The sequence below is a fragment of the Talpa occidentalis genome, unplaced genomic scaffold, assembly GCF_014898055.3.
Source record: "Talpa occidentalis isolate TD23 unplaced genomic scaffold, MPIMG_talOcc4v2.1 talOcc4.7, whole genome shotgun sequence".
NCBI classification, from domain to species: Eukaryota; Metazoa; Chordata; class Mammalia; order Eulipotyphla; family Talpidae; genus Talpa; species Talpa occidentalis.
Window position 1 is genome coordinate 51577128 of NW_023605083.1, and position 19488 is coordinate 51596615.

Here is a 19488-nt window from a genome sequence, read left to right on the forward strand (position 1 = left end):
TTAAATATTTATTTACTTATGCATACAAGAACTGGGGTACAAGTCAGAGTTGTGGGGGTGGGCGAGATGATTTACCAGAGACAGAGCGGGGAACAGAACAGGCAGATTGACTGAAATACACTGCTGAGGGGAGCAGCGGGCGCCACAGGAGAGGTCTGCCGCGCCATGTGGGTAGCTCCCTGGCCGACTGGGGCTGTAACTCATGCTGCAGTGGCTGCGGACAGCTTCACGGTGCTGTGCTCAACCCCTTGCGCCACCAGGGAGGCCCGGGCTTTTCCTTTTTAAGTCCTCCTGGCAACACATTTTAATAAGCTTTGAAGAGGGTAGAGTGTATTTATATTGTGTGGGAAACAGTCACTGGGAAAGCGGGGGTCAAAACCGAGAAGCAGGACGAATAATGACTTCTCTGTAGGTGAATTTTCGGAAGCAGAATGTAAGGAAGTTGATTATGTGGACACGTCACCTGGTCACGCTACCTGAAAAATCTCCGCGGGCCTTTGGTATTTGAAGACTGAAGCTCAAAATCAACACCTTGAGTCACCTTTTCCTCAGACCTGGGGCGAGCCGAGCAGCCGGGCTCCCGGCGCGCACTCGCCCCGCTTCCCCCTTCAAGCTGTGGGGCCGCGCGCCCCCGCGCACGCCCCTCCCTGGGTTCCCTTCGCGCGCCCCCGCGGCGCCCCGCCCCTTCCTGCCCGGGAGGTTTGATTCCTTGGCGGGCGGAAGCGGCCGCAGCTCCAAGCCCGAAAGGCTCCTACTAGTCCCGGTACCCGCTGCCCGGCTCCTGTGCGCAGCCAGGCAGGCAGGCGTTCGATCCACCTGCCCGACCCCATCCCGCCTGACCCTCCGCCCCTAAGGTCAGTGTCTGCTGCTGTAGGGGAGGGGCGGGGCCCCGGGGGTGCGGGGTCCGGGGGAGAGACGGTGCGCCCCAGTTTGCTCCTGTCTCATCGGACACTGGAGAATTTCACTGGAGCCTCACCTTGTGCGCCCAGTTTCCTGGATGGGATTTGTAGCTCCTCCGAACCCCCACTTTTGGCCTCTGTTAGTGGGATAATGGTAGGATCCACCTCGGGGCCATCGGTGGGGTGCGCAGGGGTGCTGTTGGCCAGTAAGGGGGCTGCCGTGGATGTGAATTTCATCCCCAGTTTCCATGGCCCGACTGTTTCCGCCAAAGAAGTCTAGATAGAGTTTCGAGGTGTTTTTTTTTTTTTTTTTTTTTTCTGTTGATACAACTTAGTTTACTGCAGCAGTTCAGTCAAATGCCCACTTTTCAGAATTCAAATCCTGCTTCTACCTTCATCTTCTCTAAGTAGTGGCCTAAGAGGCTCACCCAGAAAAGGTGATAAGCTCCGAATGTTGTAGCCGTAAAAAAAAAAAAAAAAGAGCAGCTCCGGAGAAACCTGTGGGAAAATGGGGCACTCCCTAAGAAGGGTGTCCCAAGAAAGCGATCAGGTCGCTAGCACCTAGGATGAGTTTTTGAGCTTCTCCGCTGGTCTTTGGTAATGGTGGAGGTTGGAGGAGAAAGGGTGGTGGCCATCAGAGGTGCTGGGAATTTTGCTTAGACATCGCTGTTCCTAACTTTTCGTTCGTATTTTCGTTTCTGTTCTCGTGTTTTGTGTGACAAATCAGAAAAAACAAACAAACAAACAAAAAAAAAAACCCCAAAAAACCCTTTCTGTCCCTTCATGGGATTGGTATACCCGTGGATCTGTCCTTTATCTACTGTGGACCAACGAGATGTGCGAATCAGTCCCTTAACTTTTTAAGTCTAGCTGTAATTGATTTTGTGTATGGTAGGACATAGAATCCAGTGTTTTTGTTTTTCCCATAGGTCTAACCATTTCACCCAGCTTCAAATCTGCATTTCTATTTGTTGTTACCTCTATAAGCAGGTTCAGATTTTCTTTCTCTGGGATCTTTGAACCTAAATTCCCTATTTCTGGAATGCTCTTTCTTTCTTTTTGGATTGATAACTCCACTGAGGGCCTACCAATCAAAGACACATGTGTAGTTAGAAAAAAAAAAAAATTGGTGTATTTAACTTGCTCCAGCAAGAGGAACCACATTCCTTAGGACTCAGTAAAAGTGACTTGAAAGAAAGGGATTTATGGGATTTGGGTTTGTGCTGGGTGATTTAAGAAGGGATAGGGAAGCAGGGACCAGTTTTGGATTGGAAACTGTCAAAGAGTGGGAGTATTTCAGCATATTTGGGGTATCTTAGGAAGCAAGAGGTGGGAGGAATGAGGATGTCACTGTTGAGAAGGCAAAGTCATTATCATTTTAAGAGCCTTTTATAGAAATATTATTTACATGGTGATGTCTCTGTATTGTTGGAAACATTACTCAGATCGTGATTACTAACAGGGTTGATCTTTTTCTCACTATCCTTTGAATTAGATCTTGGTTTAAAGCTCAGTAGTCCCATTTTAAACATGGTTGCTTATTTCTTTCCCAGTATTGATTGTAAGTCAAAAATTTTTCATCTGCTATTTATTTGCTTTTTTTGTCTCCTTTACTGGAATGCAAAATCCATGCCAATAGGAACCACTTTTCTCTCTTATAATCCTAGTGCCCCGGTAGGGTTAGCACATCATAGGTGCCCAGTAAATATATCTGCATGATTAAATGAATGAATAAAATAAATTTTAGGGTTAATAGTCTACGACTGCATTAGCAGGTCTTAGACTCTTGCCAGGCAGAGCATATTCTTCACAGAGCTCTATGAGTGTGACCTTACGTATTAATGTATATAGAAGGACCCCCACTAAATCCCATGTTTTTTCAACCTTTATATATATATATATATATATATATATATATGGAGGTAACTTTACTGCTCTGTGTGGGTTTCAGGTATACCTGTTTCTCACCTCAGCAACTCTGCATATCACACCACACCACAACCAAATATCCAGTCACCATCCACCAACAACCAGCCTGTCTCACCTTGCTCCCTCCGTTCCCTCTGGTAACTACCATTCTGTTGTCTAAGAGCTTTTAAAAAAATATTATTTTTATAATTCTTCTAAATTTTAAAATGCAGGAAGAAGATAATCAAATCAGATCTACTTAACACTTTTTGTATTAATCAATACATACTTGATTATATATAGCATGTAAGTTGTGAAGTATAATTATAGTATTTCTCATATGTAACCTAAAATTGTATGTCATTGGAATCTTAATTGCATTACATTTACAAATTAAATTGGGCATTTTTTCATGTTTTTATTGTCATTGTGCATCTTTGTGAAATGCCCTTTTATATCATTTGCTTATATTTCTGTTGGTTGTTTTTTTTTATTTGCTATATGCACATAATCAGTGCATAGAAATTCACAGTTACGTGTTGCAAATATCTTTACATTTATGGTTTTTTAAAAAAATAATGTCATTGGGCAGGCAGAAGTTTTCAGTTGTAATGTTGTATGCATTAATCTTTTATTATCAGTACTTTCTGTATTTATTGAAAAGATTGTCTTCTAATCTGGAATCATGACAATATCTTTAAAAAACTTTTAGAGGTTATTTAAAAAAATTAAAAAAAAACTTTTAGAGGTTTATCTTTCATATGTAAGTCTTTGCTTGATCTGGAGTTGACTTTTATGTATGATGTGAGGAACGAGTTTAACATGACTAATCAGTTTTTTAGTATCCCTTATATATCTAATACTTGTTTTTATCTGCAGTTATAAGAATGTAGGAGATAATGTCATCATAGTTTCTTGTTTTTTGTTTCTGTCTTCTAGGATCTTTTTGTAATTTTGAGTAAACTTCCAGGACTATGAAAGATTATGATGAACTTCTCAAATATTATGAATTATATGAAACTATTGGGACAGGTAATTATTTATTTTTTCTTGGAGGCAGAGGATAGATCAACTATTTGGGCTGTCATGAGTTTTTAAATCTAACCTATGTAGTTTCAAAATTCTTCTTGCTCTAGTAGGGAAAAAAAAAACTGAGAGAGAAGAGGAAGAGAAGATTTGTAGGTCATTTTATTTAGAATAAAAATCACTAGAGAGTTTTGAGCTAAGGAGTGACCTGACCTTTGTTTTTAAGTGTCAGTCTGACTGTGTAGTTGTGAGAAGATTGGGTGAGGGAGAACAAAGGTAAAAGCAGAGAGCTGTTTGGAGGTGATTGCAGTCATTCCAGGTGAGTGATGCTAGAGATGATGACTTGGACAAGGGTGATGGTAGTGAAGGTATGAAAGGGGTGGAATTCTGTAAATGATGTATGTGTGTGTGTGTGTGTTTCAATTTATTTATTAGGTATAACACAGCCAAATAAGCAAAGGTCTTGAGTATCAGTGTAATTTTCTGTTATATACCCATGTTCTGCCTGCTGAGATCAAGATAGAACATTTCAAGTCAGTACCTGCTCACTTTCCCCCAGGGTAACCATGATATATTTTGAAGATAGAGTTGAAGGGATTGTTGATGGTTTGATATGGGGTGTAGGACTAAATAAGAAGGCTAAGGACTCGCAGGTTTTTGGCCAGAGCACCTGGTCAGTTACTGGAGTTGTCATTTACTGAGATGGGGAAGACTACCAGCAACTTGTTTTTAGAAATGTTAAGTTAGGGAATTTTTTATAGGATACCTAAGTGTACACATTATTGAGTTTTTGCTCCAGTTTTGAAACATAGTTGTTTGTCATCACAGTTTTAAAACTGAATGGAAGCTTGATATTATTTCTCTTTAGTCTCAACAACTTTATAATGTGTTCTAGCTTAATTGCAATATTAATTGTAAAGCAAATTTCTGAATTTGAATTCCTCTTCATTACAAAATTAGAGCTATACTATTAGGTTAGTCTCGCTTATCTCTTTGATATATTTTCCTATTCTTAGGTGGCTTTGCAAAGGTCAAACTTGCCTGTCATATCCTCACTGGAGAAATGGTAGCAATAAAAATCATGGATAAAAATGCTCTAGGGGTAAGTTTAAAAGTATTTTAAAAATATTTATAGATCAATTTTGTGAATTAAAACTCCAATTTGCTCTGATATTCCAGTTATTTCTCTTTTATTATAATATTTAAAAAAATGGCAGTTATTGGCAGTAAATCTGTGGTTTTAAAAAGTAATCTGGAGAAGGAGTTGCTTTGTCTTTAATGTAGGGCTATGGCATATATTTGAAGTCTGTAGGATCCATTTTTGTCTAGTTTCGTAGTCATGTAGATATTTCTGGGTTTTAATATCACCCTTTATATTCTCATGATACACATGCTAAATGGTTGATCTCTTTTGTAGTATTTTGCTAGGTAGACAGAAATATCTTATGTACCAGAATTTTATTGAAAGTAACCTTAGAAGTTTTCCAGTGAAATCCTTTCCTTAATTAGACTCTCTTTCCTCTACATAAATGCTTCTAAGGTTGAACAGCTTACTATCTCCCAAAGTAGTCTATTCAATTTGTGGCTTTGACTATAATGTAAATAAAGATTTTTCTTTTTATTTCAAGGGAAGACCTGTCTCATTTGATGGTTCTTTTGGGACTTCGCTCCCTTCCCTGTGTTTGAAAATAACTCCATGTTGTCTTTTTTTCCTAATTCTTACTGTCATCCCTGATGCAGTTTTGTTCCTATGCTTTTCTTTTTCTGGTCTTTTTCTAATTTCCTACTGAGAATTGATTAGTCTCTCAGTAAGTATCTGACTGCTTCCTTTTTGAAGCTAAATTTAAAAAATTTTAAAAATCTTTTATTTCCTCTAACCAAAAATTTCTAAGTGTTAAAAAATTGTTTTTTTTTTAAATTGATTGAGCTGACATTGTTAGTAGTATATAATTGAGTGAAACAGCACAAACATTTTATAAATGTTGACAATTATCAAAAATAAAAAATAGGGCCTCCCCGGTGGCGCAGCGGTTGAGCGCCGGGTTGCGAAGCTGCCCGCAGCTTTTGCGGCCCTGGTTCGATCCCCGGCTGCTCCCCGGCCACCGGAGGAGGGTCCCACATGGCGCACAGACCTCTCCTGCCGCCCGCTGCTCCCCTCAGCAGTGTACTTCGGTCCTTCTGCCTGCTCTGCTCCCCGCTCTGGCTCTGGTGAATTCTCTCATCCTCCCGTGCTTCTGACTGTACCCAGTGCTTGTATAAATAAATAAAAATAAATCTTTAAAAAAAAATAAAAAAAAATAGCAAGTTACTGAAAATGCATTCTTAAATTAGACACATTGTACTTTTTTGGTTTTCCTCATTGCTGGGATGAGGCAGTTTAACCTCAGTTTTTGCTTTTTTATGTTTAAGGATGTAAATGCAGATTAACATACAGAAATAAGTCAAAGGAAATGTAAGGAGTTTTGTTATGTCACCCAATTCTTTCAGCTTCTTCCAAAATAGCTGCCAAAATCACTCAGTTACCTATAGCTGAAATTGTTTTTAGTAATCTATCAAATGACAATTGAGTATTATTTTTAATAGTTTATATATATATTTTGCATCATTGTTGTTTTTCAAAAAATATTTATTTATTTTTGCGTAGAAGAACTGGGGTACAGGCCAAAGATGTGGAGGGTGAGAGGATTCACCAGAGACAGAGTGGGGAGCAGAGCAGGCAGATCTACTGAAATACACTGCTGAGGGGAGCAGTGGGCAAGACAGAAGTCTGGTGATAGCTTAATAATGCTGAGGCTTTAACCCCTGAACCACCAAGGAGGCCCTCATTGTTCACTTTTTTACAGTGTTTGCTTTCTTCTCTCAAGTTTAGCCCCCATAAAATTCCTACCACCCATTCACCAGACACCATCAACATAGTCCCTTGTGCTCTTCCCTCCTGTTGTGATCCCTCTCCTTTGCCTTCCCCTGCAGAATGTCTCTGATTCATAGTTGCTTGTTAATTTTGGTTATTTATTTTTCTCAATTTTTTTTTTCCCTAATCCCTTATTTGGTTCCCCTATATTTCCTCCTATAAGTGAAACCGTCCGATATTTTTCTTTTTCCTTCTGGCTTATTTCACCGAGCATAATCCCTTCCAGCTCCATCCACATTGCTGCAATTGGTATGAGCTTATCTTTTTGATTGCTGAATAGTATTCCACTGTGTATATATACATCTTCTTGATCCAGTCATCTATTTTTGGGCATTTGAGTTGTTTCCATATCTTAGCTATTGTAAATAGTGCTGCAATAAATGTAGGAGTACAGATATCCTTTTGAATTAATGTTTTTGTGTTCTTTGGGTAGATTCCTAGGAGTGGAATTGTATCAGTTGACAATTTAGACTCACTTTCAATATTTATGTTTTCGGGACTCAATAATAAAAGGCATTATAGGGCCTCTCCAGTGGCGCAGCGGTTGAGCGCTGGATTGTGAAGCTGCCCGCAGCCTCTGTAGCGCTGGTTCGATCCCCGGCTGCTCCCTGGCCACCAGAGGAGGGTCCCACATGGCGCGTAGACCTCTCCTGCCGCCCGCTGCTCCCCTCAGCAGTGTTCTTCGGTCCTTCTGCCTGCTCTGCTCCCTGCTCTGGCTCTGGTGAATTCTCTTGCGCTTCTGACTATACCCAGTGCTTGTATGAGTAAATAAATAAATCTTTAAAAAAAAAAAAAAAAAGATTTATTTATTTATTTATTTATTTATTTATTTATACAAGCACTGGGTACAGTCAGAAGTGCGGGAGGGTGAGAGAATTCGCCAGAGCCAGAGTAGGGAGCAAAACAGGCAGAAGGACCGAAGTACACTGCTGAGGGGAGCAGCGGGCGGCAGGAGAGGTCTACGTGCCATTATACCTTTTTTTTGAGCATATAATCATTACTCACAACTTTGATTAATTCCCTTGAACAATTTATACTTCTGCTACAACTTTAAGATGACTTATTCACTTGACCACTTCTAACATTTATATAGCAAGCAAAATATGAACTGTTATCACAAAATGTATCACTACACTGATACTCAAAACTTATTCTAAAAGCATCAATATATTAGTTCATTAACTCAGTTCTAAGATTTTTAAAGTTTCTTTTTTTAATTCCTTTTTGTTAAGTGTAATTAATGTGTAATATATTTTAGGTGTATACCATAATGATTTAATATTTGTATACATTGTAAAAAGGTCACCATAATAAGTCTAGTTAACATCTATCATCTGGCGTAGTTACAAAATTTTTTCTTGTGATAACTTATTTATTTATTTATTTTTAAAGATTTATTTATTCATGCATACAAGAGCTGGGGTACAGGCCAGAGGTATGGGGGGTGAGAGGATTCACCAGAGACAGAGTGGGGAACAGAACACGTAGATTGACCGAAGTACACTGCTGAGGGGAGCAGCGGGCGAGGTAGGAGAGGTCCACTGCACCATGTGGGTTGCTCCCTGGCTGGCTGGGGGGGATCGAACTCATGCTGCAGAGGCTGCATGTGAACAGCTTCATAGGTTGCGTCTTAACCCCTTGCACCACCAGGGAGGCCCCAACTTGTGATAACTTTTAACATTTACTCTTTTAAACAGCCTTCAAATAGCAACACAGTGTTACTAACTATAGTTAATATTATATTTTAATTGTATAATATTTATTATGTTTATTTTAGCTACTACCTAGGATTTTAATAATATTTTGATTATTTCCAGGGTTGTATTCCACTTACCCCCAAAAGGAAGTAAGCAAGATTATCATATCAAAATAGTCAAAGTTACAGTTGATTCTAGGTCAGGATCTGACATGTGGTTGCATGGTCTTGTATACTTGGATCTTAAATCACTGATCATTAGATTGAATCCTTTTTTATTTTTAAATTTTTTTTAAAGATTTATTTATACAAGAACCGGGCTACAGGCCAGATGTGTGGGAGGGTGAGAGGATTCACCAGAGACAGAGTGGGGAGCAGAACAGGCAGACTGACCAAAACACACTGCTGAGGGGATCAGTGGGCAGGGATCGAACCGGCACCACAGAGGATGCGGACAGCTTCACACCGCCCAACTGCCTGCGCCACCAGGGAGGCCCTGAATCCTTTTTTATTAAGAAAGTTTTATCTGTTACTTTGTAGCTCTCAAGATTTCTACCTTTAATATGGACTTAACATTATTTCAACTTGGCTTAGCCTCCTTCCCAAATAACTTTTATTTTGAAAAGCTGCAAGCTCCTAGAAAAGTTGGAAGAATGAGTCAGTGAATACCTGCATACATTTCACTTACATTTTCCAGTTTTTTGCTCAGCGTGCTGCCTAAGAGGCATTGCTAAGACCCCAAGTTGTAGCCCAGGCATGCACACTGAGTATATTTCTGTCATTTTCCTTGTTTGGAATGCTGATCTTCTAAAGGAGTCTGAGATTGTTTTAATATTTTTTGGATGTTATACTGTTGACCCACTTTGAACTTGTCTTTCATGAAATCCTCAAGGCCTTACTTTAAATGTACATACAAATAAGTTTTATTGTGATATTTTTCTGTAGAACAATTTGTTTTGAGATTGTTGATAGCTTCTGCTACTAAGTATTAAAGCTGTTGATATTGATGCTTGGAACATTTCCCAAATAGGCTTACTGCTCATTCAGTGTCATGTTTGATCACAGAGTGATTTGCCCAGGATCAAAACGGAGATTGATGCCTTAAAGAACCTGAGACATCAGCATATATGTCAACTCTACCACGTGCTTGAGACAGCCAACAAAATATTCCTGGTTCTTGAGGTTAGTAGCATGTTCTAGAGACCAAAAGTATTTGGTCACTGTCTTAGTCCGCTTGGACAGCTATAACAATACCACAGACTGGGTAACTTACGAACAACAGAATTTTTTCTCACAGCTCTGGATTTGGGGAAATCCAACATGAAGGTACCAGCATGGTTGTATGAGGGTCCTCTCCCTATTTCTCATGGAAGGGACAAGAGATTTCTCTGGAGCCTTTTTTATTAGAACACTCATTCCATTCATTGGTCCTACTTCCTAATATCATTTTTGGGGTTAGGATTTCAATTTGAATTTTGAGTGCACACAAACATTCAGACCATAGCAGTCACTTTATCAATAGATAAAAGAAAAGTACATTTGACCTGAGAGATTAGAATTAATGTTAAATGGCTCACCTGTTTGTCTGTAACAGCAAAAACATGTAATATGCAGTGTTGCTGTAGGAATGATCTTGAATGTGCATTGTTTTTGTTGTGAGAATATATCTGTAGGAACAATTCCTAAATGTGGAACTCAGTATATATATACATTTATAATTTTAACTGATATTGGTAAAGTGAAGTGAAATCTTAACTGGAAACTCTGATTTACGAAGTGGAGCTGCTTTGGAAGAGGAGGGTTCCATGGAAAGCCCAAGGTTTGTGCTCTAGTACCCATTCTCCTGCAGCCTCTGATCAGTACAATGGAGCTCTGGTACAGATTGAAAGTCCTTCGTCTTCTGGATGGAGAAGTAATAATTGCTGCTGGGCTTGTTTTGTTTCCCACCATACACCATTTTGTTTCCCACCATTCAATGTGAGCTCATTAAGATAAGAAAGGGTTTTAATACATTATTCTAAAAATACAGAGCCCTTAAAAATTACAGTGGTAGTTGATTCTACTTCTGTTTGCTATTAATAAAACTGCTTGAGACTAGTTGTTCTTTTTCAGAGAATAATTGTTGCCTTTTTGATCCTGAGAGTATATTGTTGAGCATGCCTCACTCAGATCCCTGATCTATAAGTTGAATTAATACTTTCTTTGAGTTAAATGCAGTTTTATATTTTAACTGGCTCTGAAGCAACTTTTTTAAAGTAGTAATATCTATATAACTCTTGCTGCTAAAGTACTGCCCTGGCGGGGAGCTGTTTGACTACATAATCTCCCAGGACCGCTTGTCAGAGGAGGAGACCCGGGTCGTCTTCCGTCAGATAGTATCCGCCGTTGCTTATGTGCACAGCCAGGGCTATGCTCACCGGGACCTCAAACCGGTAAGTGACTGCATCTTCGTTACATGCTCGCTTGAGAGTTCAACATCATTGCTTGTTATTTCCAGCTTTCCAGAAATTCTTTCTGTTTAGAATCTTTCCTGGCTTTGCTTCTTTCTTTCTTTTTTTTTTTTTTTTGGTACCATTAGGAATGTGTCCTTTTCCCCCCTTCTTTTGACTTCTGATAGGCTTTTTGAGATAACTTCATGTTAGCATTCTGTTTATTGGTCAGAATGTGTGTGACATTATAAATGTCTGTAATCATCTGTGGAATATAAGCCTTAGGATTTTATCTCTAGGAAAGAAGAGTATAGGATGTTTTCTTTGAGAGTGTTATCATTGTGCATTTTCCATTTAGTTCTCTTTTCCTAATTCCACTTTCCCTGAATTTTAATTGCATTATGCCTCAGAAAGGAACTATTGAATGGAACAGAGTGTTACTTTATGAGGACAAAATGAAAATGGGAATACTCTTAAGTCTGCTCTGACTAATATGGATGATGGTGAATGTAGATTTTAATGTTACTTGGTACCAGGGTCAGGGACTTAGAATTGGTCTGACAAGACATGGCAGTGTTGCTGTCCCTTTCTCTCTGTTTATAGCCAGCTCTTTGATCTGAGCTCACTCTTGGTTTTAACTTGCCTTTGGCATAAATTGTGTTGGCTTGCAGTTGAGCCTCAGAGCACCAAGGAGAAAATGGTTTATGCGAATATATCTTGAGGGGAAGTGGTATGGAAATCAACAACCCTCCTCTCTCCGATTCTAGACTTCTTGCTACTTCATTCCTTTAAAATGCTTTTCAATCTATACCTCTGCTCAGGCCTTTAAAAATAAACAATCTTGCACTGTTTTTAGAAATGGCTAGAAGTGGGATGTGATTCAAAGAAGTTAATATATAGTTATGAAACTCTCTATTTTTCCAGGAAAACTTGTTGTTTGATGAATATCATAAAGTAAAACTGATTGACTTTGGTCTCTGTGGGAAACCCAAGGTAAGTGTAGAAATAAAATTCCATTTATTTCCTTCATAAGTGTACCTTCTAATGTGTTACCTTACTCTAACTTCCACTTAATCTCTAATGATCTTGGTGCATCCATTGAGAAGAATGTTACATTTCATCCCTGTCTAAGTTCTCTAAATAATTCTAATTTATAGCAATATTGTGAACCACTGCCATGGGTCAGGGTGGGTCTGGTTGAAGACTCCATGGGTCTGCCTCTGTGGCACTGAGCGACTGAGTTCATGGCAGCACGAATGCTGGGTTGACCACGTGTTTGCAGCTTGTGTGCATTGCCATTAGACGGTGTCTTTGTTTATTTAGGTGTGAGTTTTGAGGATTTAGTGCAAATCCCTTATTTCGTTTTCTTTATCCAAATCTTCTTGTTATCTAAATAGTTATATATTTAACAGTTACAGTTTGAGAGAAGACCCCTTTTTTCATGGAAGGAAAAAGCCCACATGCACTTTAAATTTTATAATGTTATATGTTTTTTAATATGCACTCCATAGCCAAGTACTCTTGTTCTCCCACATACCGTTTCTTTGAGATGACTTTGAACTTTCCAGCTCTGCAGAGTTCCTGTGTGGCTGCCTGTTGGAGATTTCCTCCTGAGTTCACTAATGAGGGTACTTACAGTCTTTAAAATGAGCTGTCTGCACTCATTAAGAATGCTGAAATTTTTCCTGGTCCCTTATTTAGGTTTTCTTAATTCCTGCTATGTGTGAGACCACCCGGTATTTTCCTTTTTCTTTCTGGCTTATTTCACTGAGCATGAGCCCTTCCAGCTCCATTCATGTTGCTGCAAATTACATGAGTTTATCTTTTTTGATAACTGAATAATATTCCATTGTGTATATATACCACATCTTCTTGATCCAGTCATCTATTTTGGGACTTTTGGGTTGTTTCCATTGCTTACCTATTGTAAATAGTGCCACTGTAAACATTGGGGTGCAGATGCCTTTTTGAATTAATGTTTCTGTGTCCTTTGGGTAAATACCTAGGAGTGGAATTGCTGGATCATATGGAAGCTCCATCTTTAGCAGAATGAGGAATCTCCACCCAGCTCTCCATAGTGGTTGGACCAGTTTGCACTGCCACCATAGTACTACTTACAATAAAGTAAAAATCAAAATCAACAAGCAGCTATAAACCAGAGACACACTATGGAGATGGAGGGGGAAGAGGGAGTAGAATCAAAACAAGGGGGGTGGGCATTGTATGGGGACTATAACCAAGATGAAAATGCATACATTGTGCAAAAATGAAAAATGATGTAAAAAATATATTGAAAAAATAAAAAATAAATAAAAGGTACACTGATATATTGGGGTGTGTAGCGGGGAAGAAACCTGAAATTGCAGCGTTGTCTCTGTCCTTCATAGTCCTATGATTATTTCCTGCACCAGGTTTAGAAAGAACTAGTTGGAGAGGGAAGCAGATTTTACCCCCTTTAGCTGAATATCTGATTGTTTCTGATTTTCCTTTTCCCCTCTTGCTTCTTCAGAAATTGTCATTGGAGCCTTTTGTTTGGGAAGGCTTTTTTTTTTTTTTTTTGATAGGCAGACATATAAAGATAAGACATACTTTGAACACATAAACCAGTATACATCATGTTCTCCACAGGAGGCAGTGAAGAATATTTGTGACAAACTCCATTAGCTTTTATTTATGGCTAATGGAGTTGATCCACACAGACACTTCTGAAGAAGCAGGGCATAGTTAAGAGAGAATTGCGTCAGCTTTTTGCTGAGGATCTCACTTCTGGGCAAGTTATAGTTGTAAATGAAATCTTACAATTTCACAATTCCTGCCTGCTGTAGAACTCTCTGTAAGTATTGGACAAGAGTACAATTTTCATTATCGATGTTTTTATGGGAGGGCAGAGAAGGATTAGCAAATTTGTATTTTAATAGATCTGGAAGCTAAGTCATGTCTATCTAGAAAACTGTCTCCCCAGCCTTGTTTTATGTAATTACTGCTTCCTTTCCTCTAAGGGGATATTCATAAAGATTTGATATTGGAGACAGTTCAGTAAAAAAATAAATTGCTTTTCCTTGGATACTTGGGTGTGAGAAGACATGGTGCTTCAATGTATGCTGAGTATTATGCTGAGCGATGTCTAGGCAAGTGTGAACCTGACTTGACTGAGCTAAGGGGAGAAGAAGTTTGTTTGTGTCAGGTTGTACTGGTATTGGAAGTCCATGAACGAGGAAACCATACGTGCATGTTGTAGAGTATTGAGTTGGCTGCAGAAGTCTCATACTTGGGCTAATTCTTCATCTGCTTTCTCTTTGCTTGCGCTGAAATAAGGTTTATCAAAGCTTAATTCTCTTGAGGACTATAATAGTGTTCCATTTTTATCTTTTGGCAGGGTAACAAGGATTACCATCTACAGACATGCTGTGGAAGTCTGGCTTATGCAGCACCTGAATTAATACAAGGCAAATCATATCTTGGATCAGAGGTAATTTATTCATTGATTAACTCAATATGTAATTAATGTACATTTATTGGTGACCTGTGAGTCAGACACTGTGCATTGGGGATATAATGATGAGGTCCAGGCCCTTGGCAAGGGGAGACTCCCTGGTGACAATGTGAATTACAGATTTATCTGTATTTTTTTACTGTTTACCGAATGATCGATCATCCTTGCACAAACTGAGGAATGAATTCCATGATCCTGTTCTGAAAATATGGACATGAGGCAAACACTTGTTCATGTTTAAAGGAGTTCACCTGCACGCTTAACAAGTCCTGTTTGTTTCCCTATTTTTTTGCTCATAATAAAGTCAAGTGAACAAGTGATTATGAAGAGGGATTGTCCGGGGCACCTGTTTTTTAACTGCTGTTTCTCTGCAGTTTCATTCATGTTGCTTGGTGATTATATCAGTTGGTTTTAATTGGGGCAGAAAGGGACGCTCTTCCACTGCTTAAAAACAAGACACACTTTTGTATTAAAATTGCTTGCAGTAACAAAAAAAAAAATGATGAGGTAAGAAATAATCTTGCTAATCAAGGTCTTTGCAGAGGGTGAGATATATAAACTAATAAATGCAATGAGTAGCCTGCAATAAATATAATAATGCACAGAGCACTTTTGAAGCAGGATTATATTTGTGTCCTTATTGTGGTTGTCTTTATGTTTAACAATGTTATAATTTCCATTACTTAATCCAGCTGTGTAGAGCACAAGGCCAGGGTTGCAAGCCCAATTTTCAGAGATGCTGGTTAGCATAGGGAGAACCTGTACTCAGTCCATAGCTAACTTTCTGAGGCTAATAGTCCTGTATAGGAGGCCCAGGCTTACAGGCCTGGACATTGCTTTACCATTTGCTACCTCAAGTTTGTCAGCCCCTCGCATTCTCTAGAGTACAGTGTCTTCAGGACACCATACCAAGGAATCCCTTAGGGTACTTGTTAAAAAATGTCAAGCTCAGAACTGTAAATAGATATTTTTGGCCTTGCTTTCTAAGGTTGGATTTTAAGAATCTTGTTTTAAGAAAATATTTTAGGTGATTCTATTGCTTATGTTTCAGATTATGCTTTAAGGAATTTTCCTTGGTAAATATCTGTAATTCCTTCAGTAATTTGTCACATGAAATGATTTCAAACCCCTTAGCAGTTGGTAGCTTGTTGCCTTTGCTTGGATATAGGATTTTTGTTCATTAAATTATTCTCATCCACTCAAAACAAAGTGATGGTGCTTTGATAAGTTACTGAAGAATACTTTTTTTGCTTTTTTCCCTCTAGTAGATTTTGGTAGATTTCTGTGGGCATTTCTTCATATTTTAGTTTAGCTCAAGACAAAAATCTGTTGACTTCTTATGGGGTTGATGAACTATGCTAGCTCACTTTTTCCTGTGCAACCTCTGCTTTGAATTTAACACCCTCCTCAGGAGTGCCAGGCCATGATAGCTCAATTTATAGATTAGTATTGACATCTCTGATGCATAAATGTTAATTTCTGACTTCCTGCAAAGAAACATCAGGTGTCTGCTTGAAAGTAAATTCTTTACTTGGACATCATAATGGAGTCCTAATAATTGGGCTGATTTGGTAGACTGGACTAGAAGTTAGATTTGGTTTACTGTACCTAGATGTAAGCAGGTAAGACCTAGATGTGTGATGCTGCTCAAGTTAGTTTAGCTGTTTCTTCCCTCCCTGCCTCTCTCCTCAATTTTTTATAAAAAAGATGCTGCCCTACCTACCTCTCAAAATTTTCCTTAGATTCAAATGTGAGTGGGAGCTGTGACTTCTCCTCAGCCAATAGTGGCATCATTATTGATTAAGATCAACTACTGCTTACACAAGTAGTTAGTGCTTAGGACTCCTGGGGCACATGGATATCTTATATAAAGGTTAAACCTACTGGGATTTTGAGATTCGCAGGGCTATTTGTGCTGGCAGGCTAATTTCTAGCCTCTGTGTTTGAGAAGTCAATTGCTGGGCTTATTAAGGTTTCTTTACATAGACGACTTTACAGTGCAGCTTAGTCACATTTGCAGATTATCAGTAGTAAATTTTAAGACTTGTTTTGACAATCTCATGCATAATCCTCAGTAGCACCGTAGAATTGTCTTTCAGAATCAGAGACCTGGCTTCATCTCCTTCTGTATCATGCTCAATCCAACCCAGCCAAATGGAAATTGTTAAGCCTAAGAGGAGGATGCACTGGACTGGCAATTAGAAGATTTACTATTGGCTGCTTGACTTTGGACAAGCTTTCATTTTTGAGCTGTTCCCAGTCTGTAGAATGACCAGATTAAATTTAATGATCTCTGAGGTTTTTGCCAGCTCTATTAAGATTTTGTGATTATATTAAGTGTCTTGCCTTTCTGATATAGGTATGTTCTAAAATTTTTTTGGATGCTTCTTTCCCCCTTCTCCTTCTTAGGCAGATGTTTGGAGCATGGGCATACTGTTATATGTACTTATGTGTGGCTTTCTACCATTTGATGATGATAATGTCATGACTTTATACAAGAAGATTATGGTGAGTATTAGAAGTCATAGAATATTATTGCAGAATTATTTATACTGCATATTGTGTCTATTTATAAAAGTACAAAAGCAGGTTAAAGTCATTATTGATGGTAGATGTCAGGAGAGTGGGTTCTCTTTGGGGGTGGGTTGTGACTAAAAGAGGGACATGTAGGCTTCTGTTTTGCTGATTGATCCGGGTGCTGGTTATACTGTGTATTCACATTTTGAAAACTCATCAAGGTGTAACCTTCTGAGTTGTCTAGTTTTCTATGTGTACAGTAAGTCCTAAGTGCCATCAGCAGGTGCTTATAATACTCTTTACTGTGATTCTTCTTACACCTTAAAGTCAAATCTCTAAATTTTAAGTCAGTTTGTTTTATTTTACCATAAGTCAATGGGAAAATGTGATTTAACCCAGCAACTCAATAAGTTATTTCATAATACAATAAAAAACTCCTACCAGGAAAATAATCTTATATGTTTACTTTCCCTTTTGTTAAACTTTTTATTGAAGAAGTATAATATATAAGTTCCTCAGATAACATTTCATCTAGTGTCATGGACCTTGAATAAAATGACATTATTCCAGACCTGCTTAAAGTTGTTCTTTCTAAGAATTTATCAATGACTCTGGGTGGGGACTGGAACTAGACAGTGGTGATCTGGTTTTATATTTTAATAAAAAACTAGTTACCCTCACATAGGTAACTAGCTATTTAATAAGAAAATAAATATTAAGTAATTTGGTTGGCTGAGCGTTAATTATTCAATAATCCATCATTTCCTTCTGGCTTGAAATGACAATTTTGGTAATATGCAGAATTACATATTTAGACACTTTTTGAATCCTTTATTTTATTGCATTTTTTTGTTCTTATACATAAATGTTTTAATTTCTGTATGTATGATAGCATTTATTCAGTGTCTGATAGAATTAACCTCTTTTTATTACTGTTTCCTCTGGAATTTTCTGGGCTATTCTGCTATGATTGCTTTCCCCTGGTATACTTTTAAAGGATGTATGCTTTCTCCTCTCAGGTGTAGTCCCTGTAAAATTCCACCATTAATTCACCGTGCACCATTGCCTTATACATAAATGTCCCTTGTTTTGATCCTTCTCTTTCCCCCATAGAATGTCTCTGATTTATAGTTGCCTATTATTTTTTTTGTTGTTGTTGGTATTTTTTCCCCTGATCCCTTATTTGCTTCCCCTATATTCCTCGTGTAAGTGAAACCATCCAATATTTTTCTTTTTCCTCTGGCTCATTTCACTATAATCACTTATAGCTCCATCCGTATTGCTGCAAATAGCATGAGTTTATCTTTTTTGATTGCTGAGTAATATTCCATTATGTATACAACATCTTCTTGATCCAGTCATCTATTTTTGGGCATTTGGGTTGTTTCCATATCTTCCTATTATAAATAGTGCTGTAATAAACATAGGGATGCAGGTATCCTTTTCAATTAATGTTTTTGTGTACTTTGGGTAGATTCCTAGGAGAGGAATTGCTGGGTGATATGGGAGCTCCATTTTTAGTAGTTTGAGGAACTTCCACACAGCTTTCTGTAGTGGTTGGACCAGTTTGCACTCCTACTAGCAGTGTAGGAGAGTTCCTTTTTCTCCACATCCTCGCCAACATTTGTTGTTGCTAGTTTTTTTAATATTTGCCATTCTCACTGGTATAAGGTGGTATCTCATTGTGGCTTTGATTTGCATTTCCCTGATTATAAGGGATGTTGAACATTTTTTCATATACTTGTTGGCCATTTGCATTTCCTCTTTGGAGAAGTTTCTTTTTAGCTCTTCTGCCCATATTTTGACTAGATTTTTACTTTGTTTTTGTTGAGTCATGTGAGTTATTTGTAGATCTTTGTGAGCAGTCCCTTATCAGTTGTATGGAATGTTCCCTGGTGTACTTTTTCAATGGAATGTTTAGAAAGCTTTACTGCTTTACCATTTTTAAATTCCTTAATTCTTTGTGTGTTTTGTGCTTTTTTTGTTACTGCAAGTTCACACTCATACAGCAGACATTAAATTAATGCTTTTTTAAAATTTATTTTTATACAAGAACTGGGGTACAGTGATGGTGAGAGGATTCACCAGAGACAGAGTGGGGAGCAGAACAGGCAGACGGACTGAAGACACTGCTGAGGGGAGCAGCAGGCAAGGCAGGAGAGGTCTGCCGTGCCGTGTGGGCATCTTCTTGACTGGCCGGGAATTAAACCCATGCTGCAGAGGCTGTGGACAGCTTCACAGCACTGCGCTCAACGCTTTGCGCCACTGGGGAGCCCCTTAAATTAAGGCTTTTAATGATTAATTATGGTATTGTTTTACCATTGCAAGGTAAATGTATCAATACACAAACTTCAGCATTCTCCATTTTTAAAAAATTTACTTATTAATTTTAAAAAAGTGCATTGGGTGCATGAGTGCATTGGGATCCTGGATTAATCCTTAGGAATTACCTTAAAATAATGTAAAAGTGTTACATATAGAAGATGCTAGATTCAACTTTTGATATCTTTGGTAGATCACATATTTTTACACTGGAATGAATATGCTATAAAGTGTCTAGTTCTTGTTCAGTAGAGATTTAGCCTTCCTAATTAATATTATTTACTAAC

The 19488-nt window shown here is 38.4% G+C and overlaps 1 protein-coding gene across 2 annotated transcripts in view; it reads left to right on the forward strand.

Moving 5' to 3' along the window:
* The first annotated feature begins 723 nt into the window (after positions 1 to 723).
* Positions 724 to 19488, forward strand: part of MELK (maternal embryonic leucine zipper kinase) — a 56401-nt gene continuing 37636 nt past the window's right edge. The window contains exons 1-9 of one of the 2 annotated variants that reach the window (XM_037492732.2): positions 724 to 854; positions 2851 to 2965; positions 3747 to 3839; positions 4850 to 4935; positions 9506 to 9622; positions 10729 to 10872; positions 11794 to 11862; positions 14246 to 14338; positions 16772 to 16870. In XM_037492732.2, coding sequence (XP_037348629.1) covers positions 3782 to 3839; positions 4850 to 4935; positions 9506 to 9622; positions 10729 to 10872; positions 11794 to 11862; positions 14246 to 14338; positions 16772 to 16870 — 666 coding nt within the window. In that variant the 5' untranslated portion in view covers positions 724 to 854; positions 2851 to 2965; positions 3747 to 3781. The remainder of the gene's footprint in view (positions 855 to 2850; positions 2966 to 3746; positions 3840 to 4849; positions 4936 to 9505; positions 9623 to 10728; positions 10873 to 11793; positions 11863 to 14245; positions 14339 to 16771; positions 16871 to 19488) is intronic. The other variant, XM_037492731.1, reaches the window with a different exon arrangement.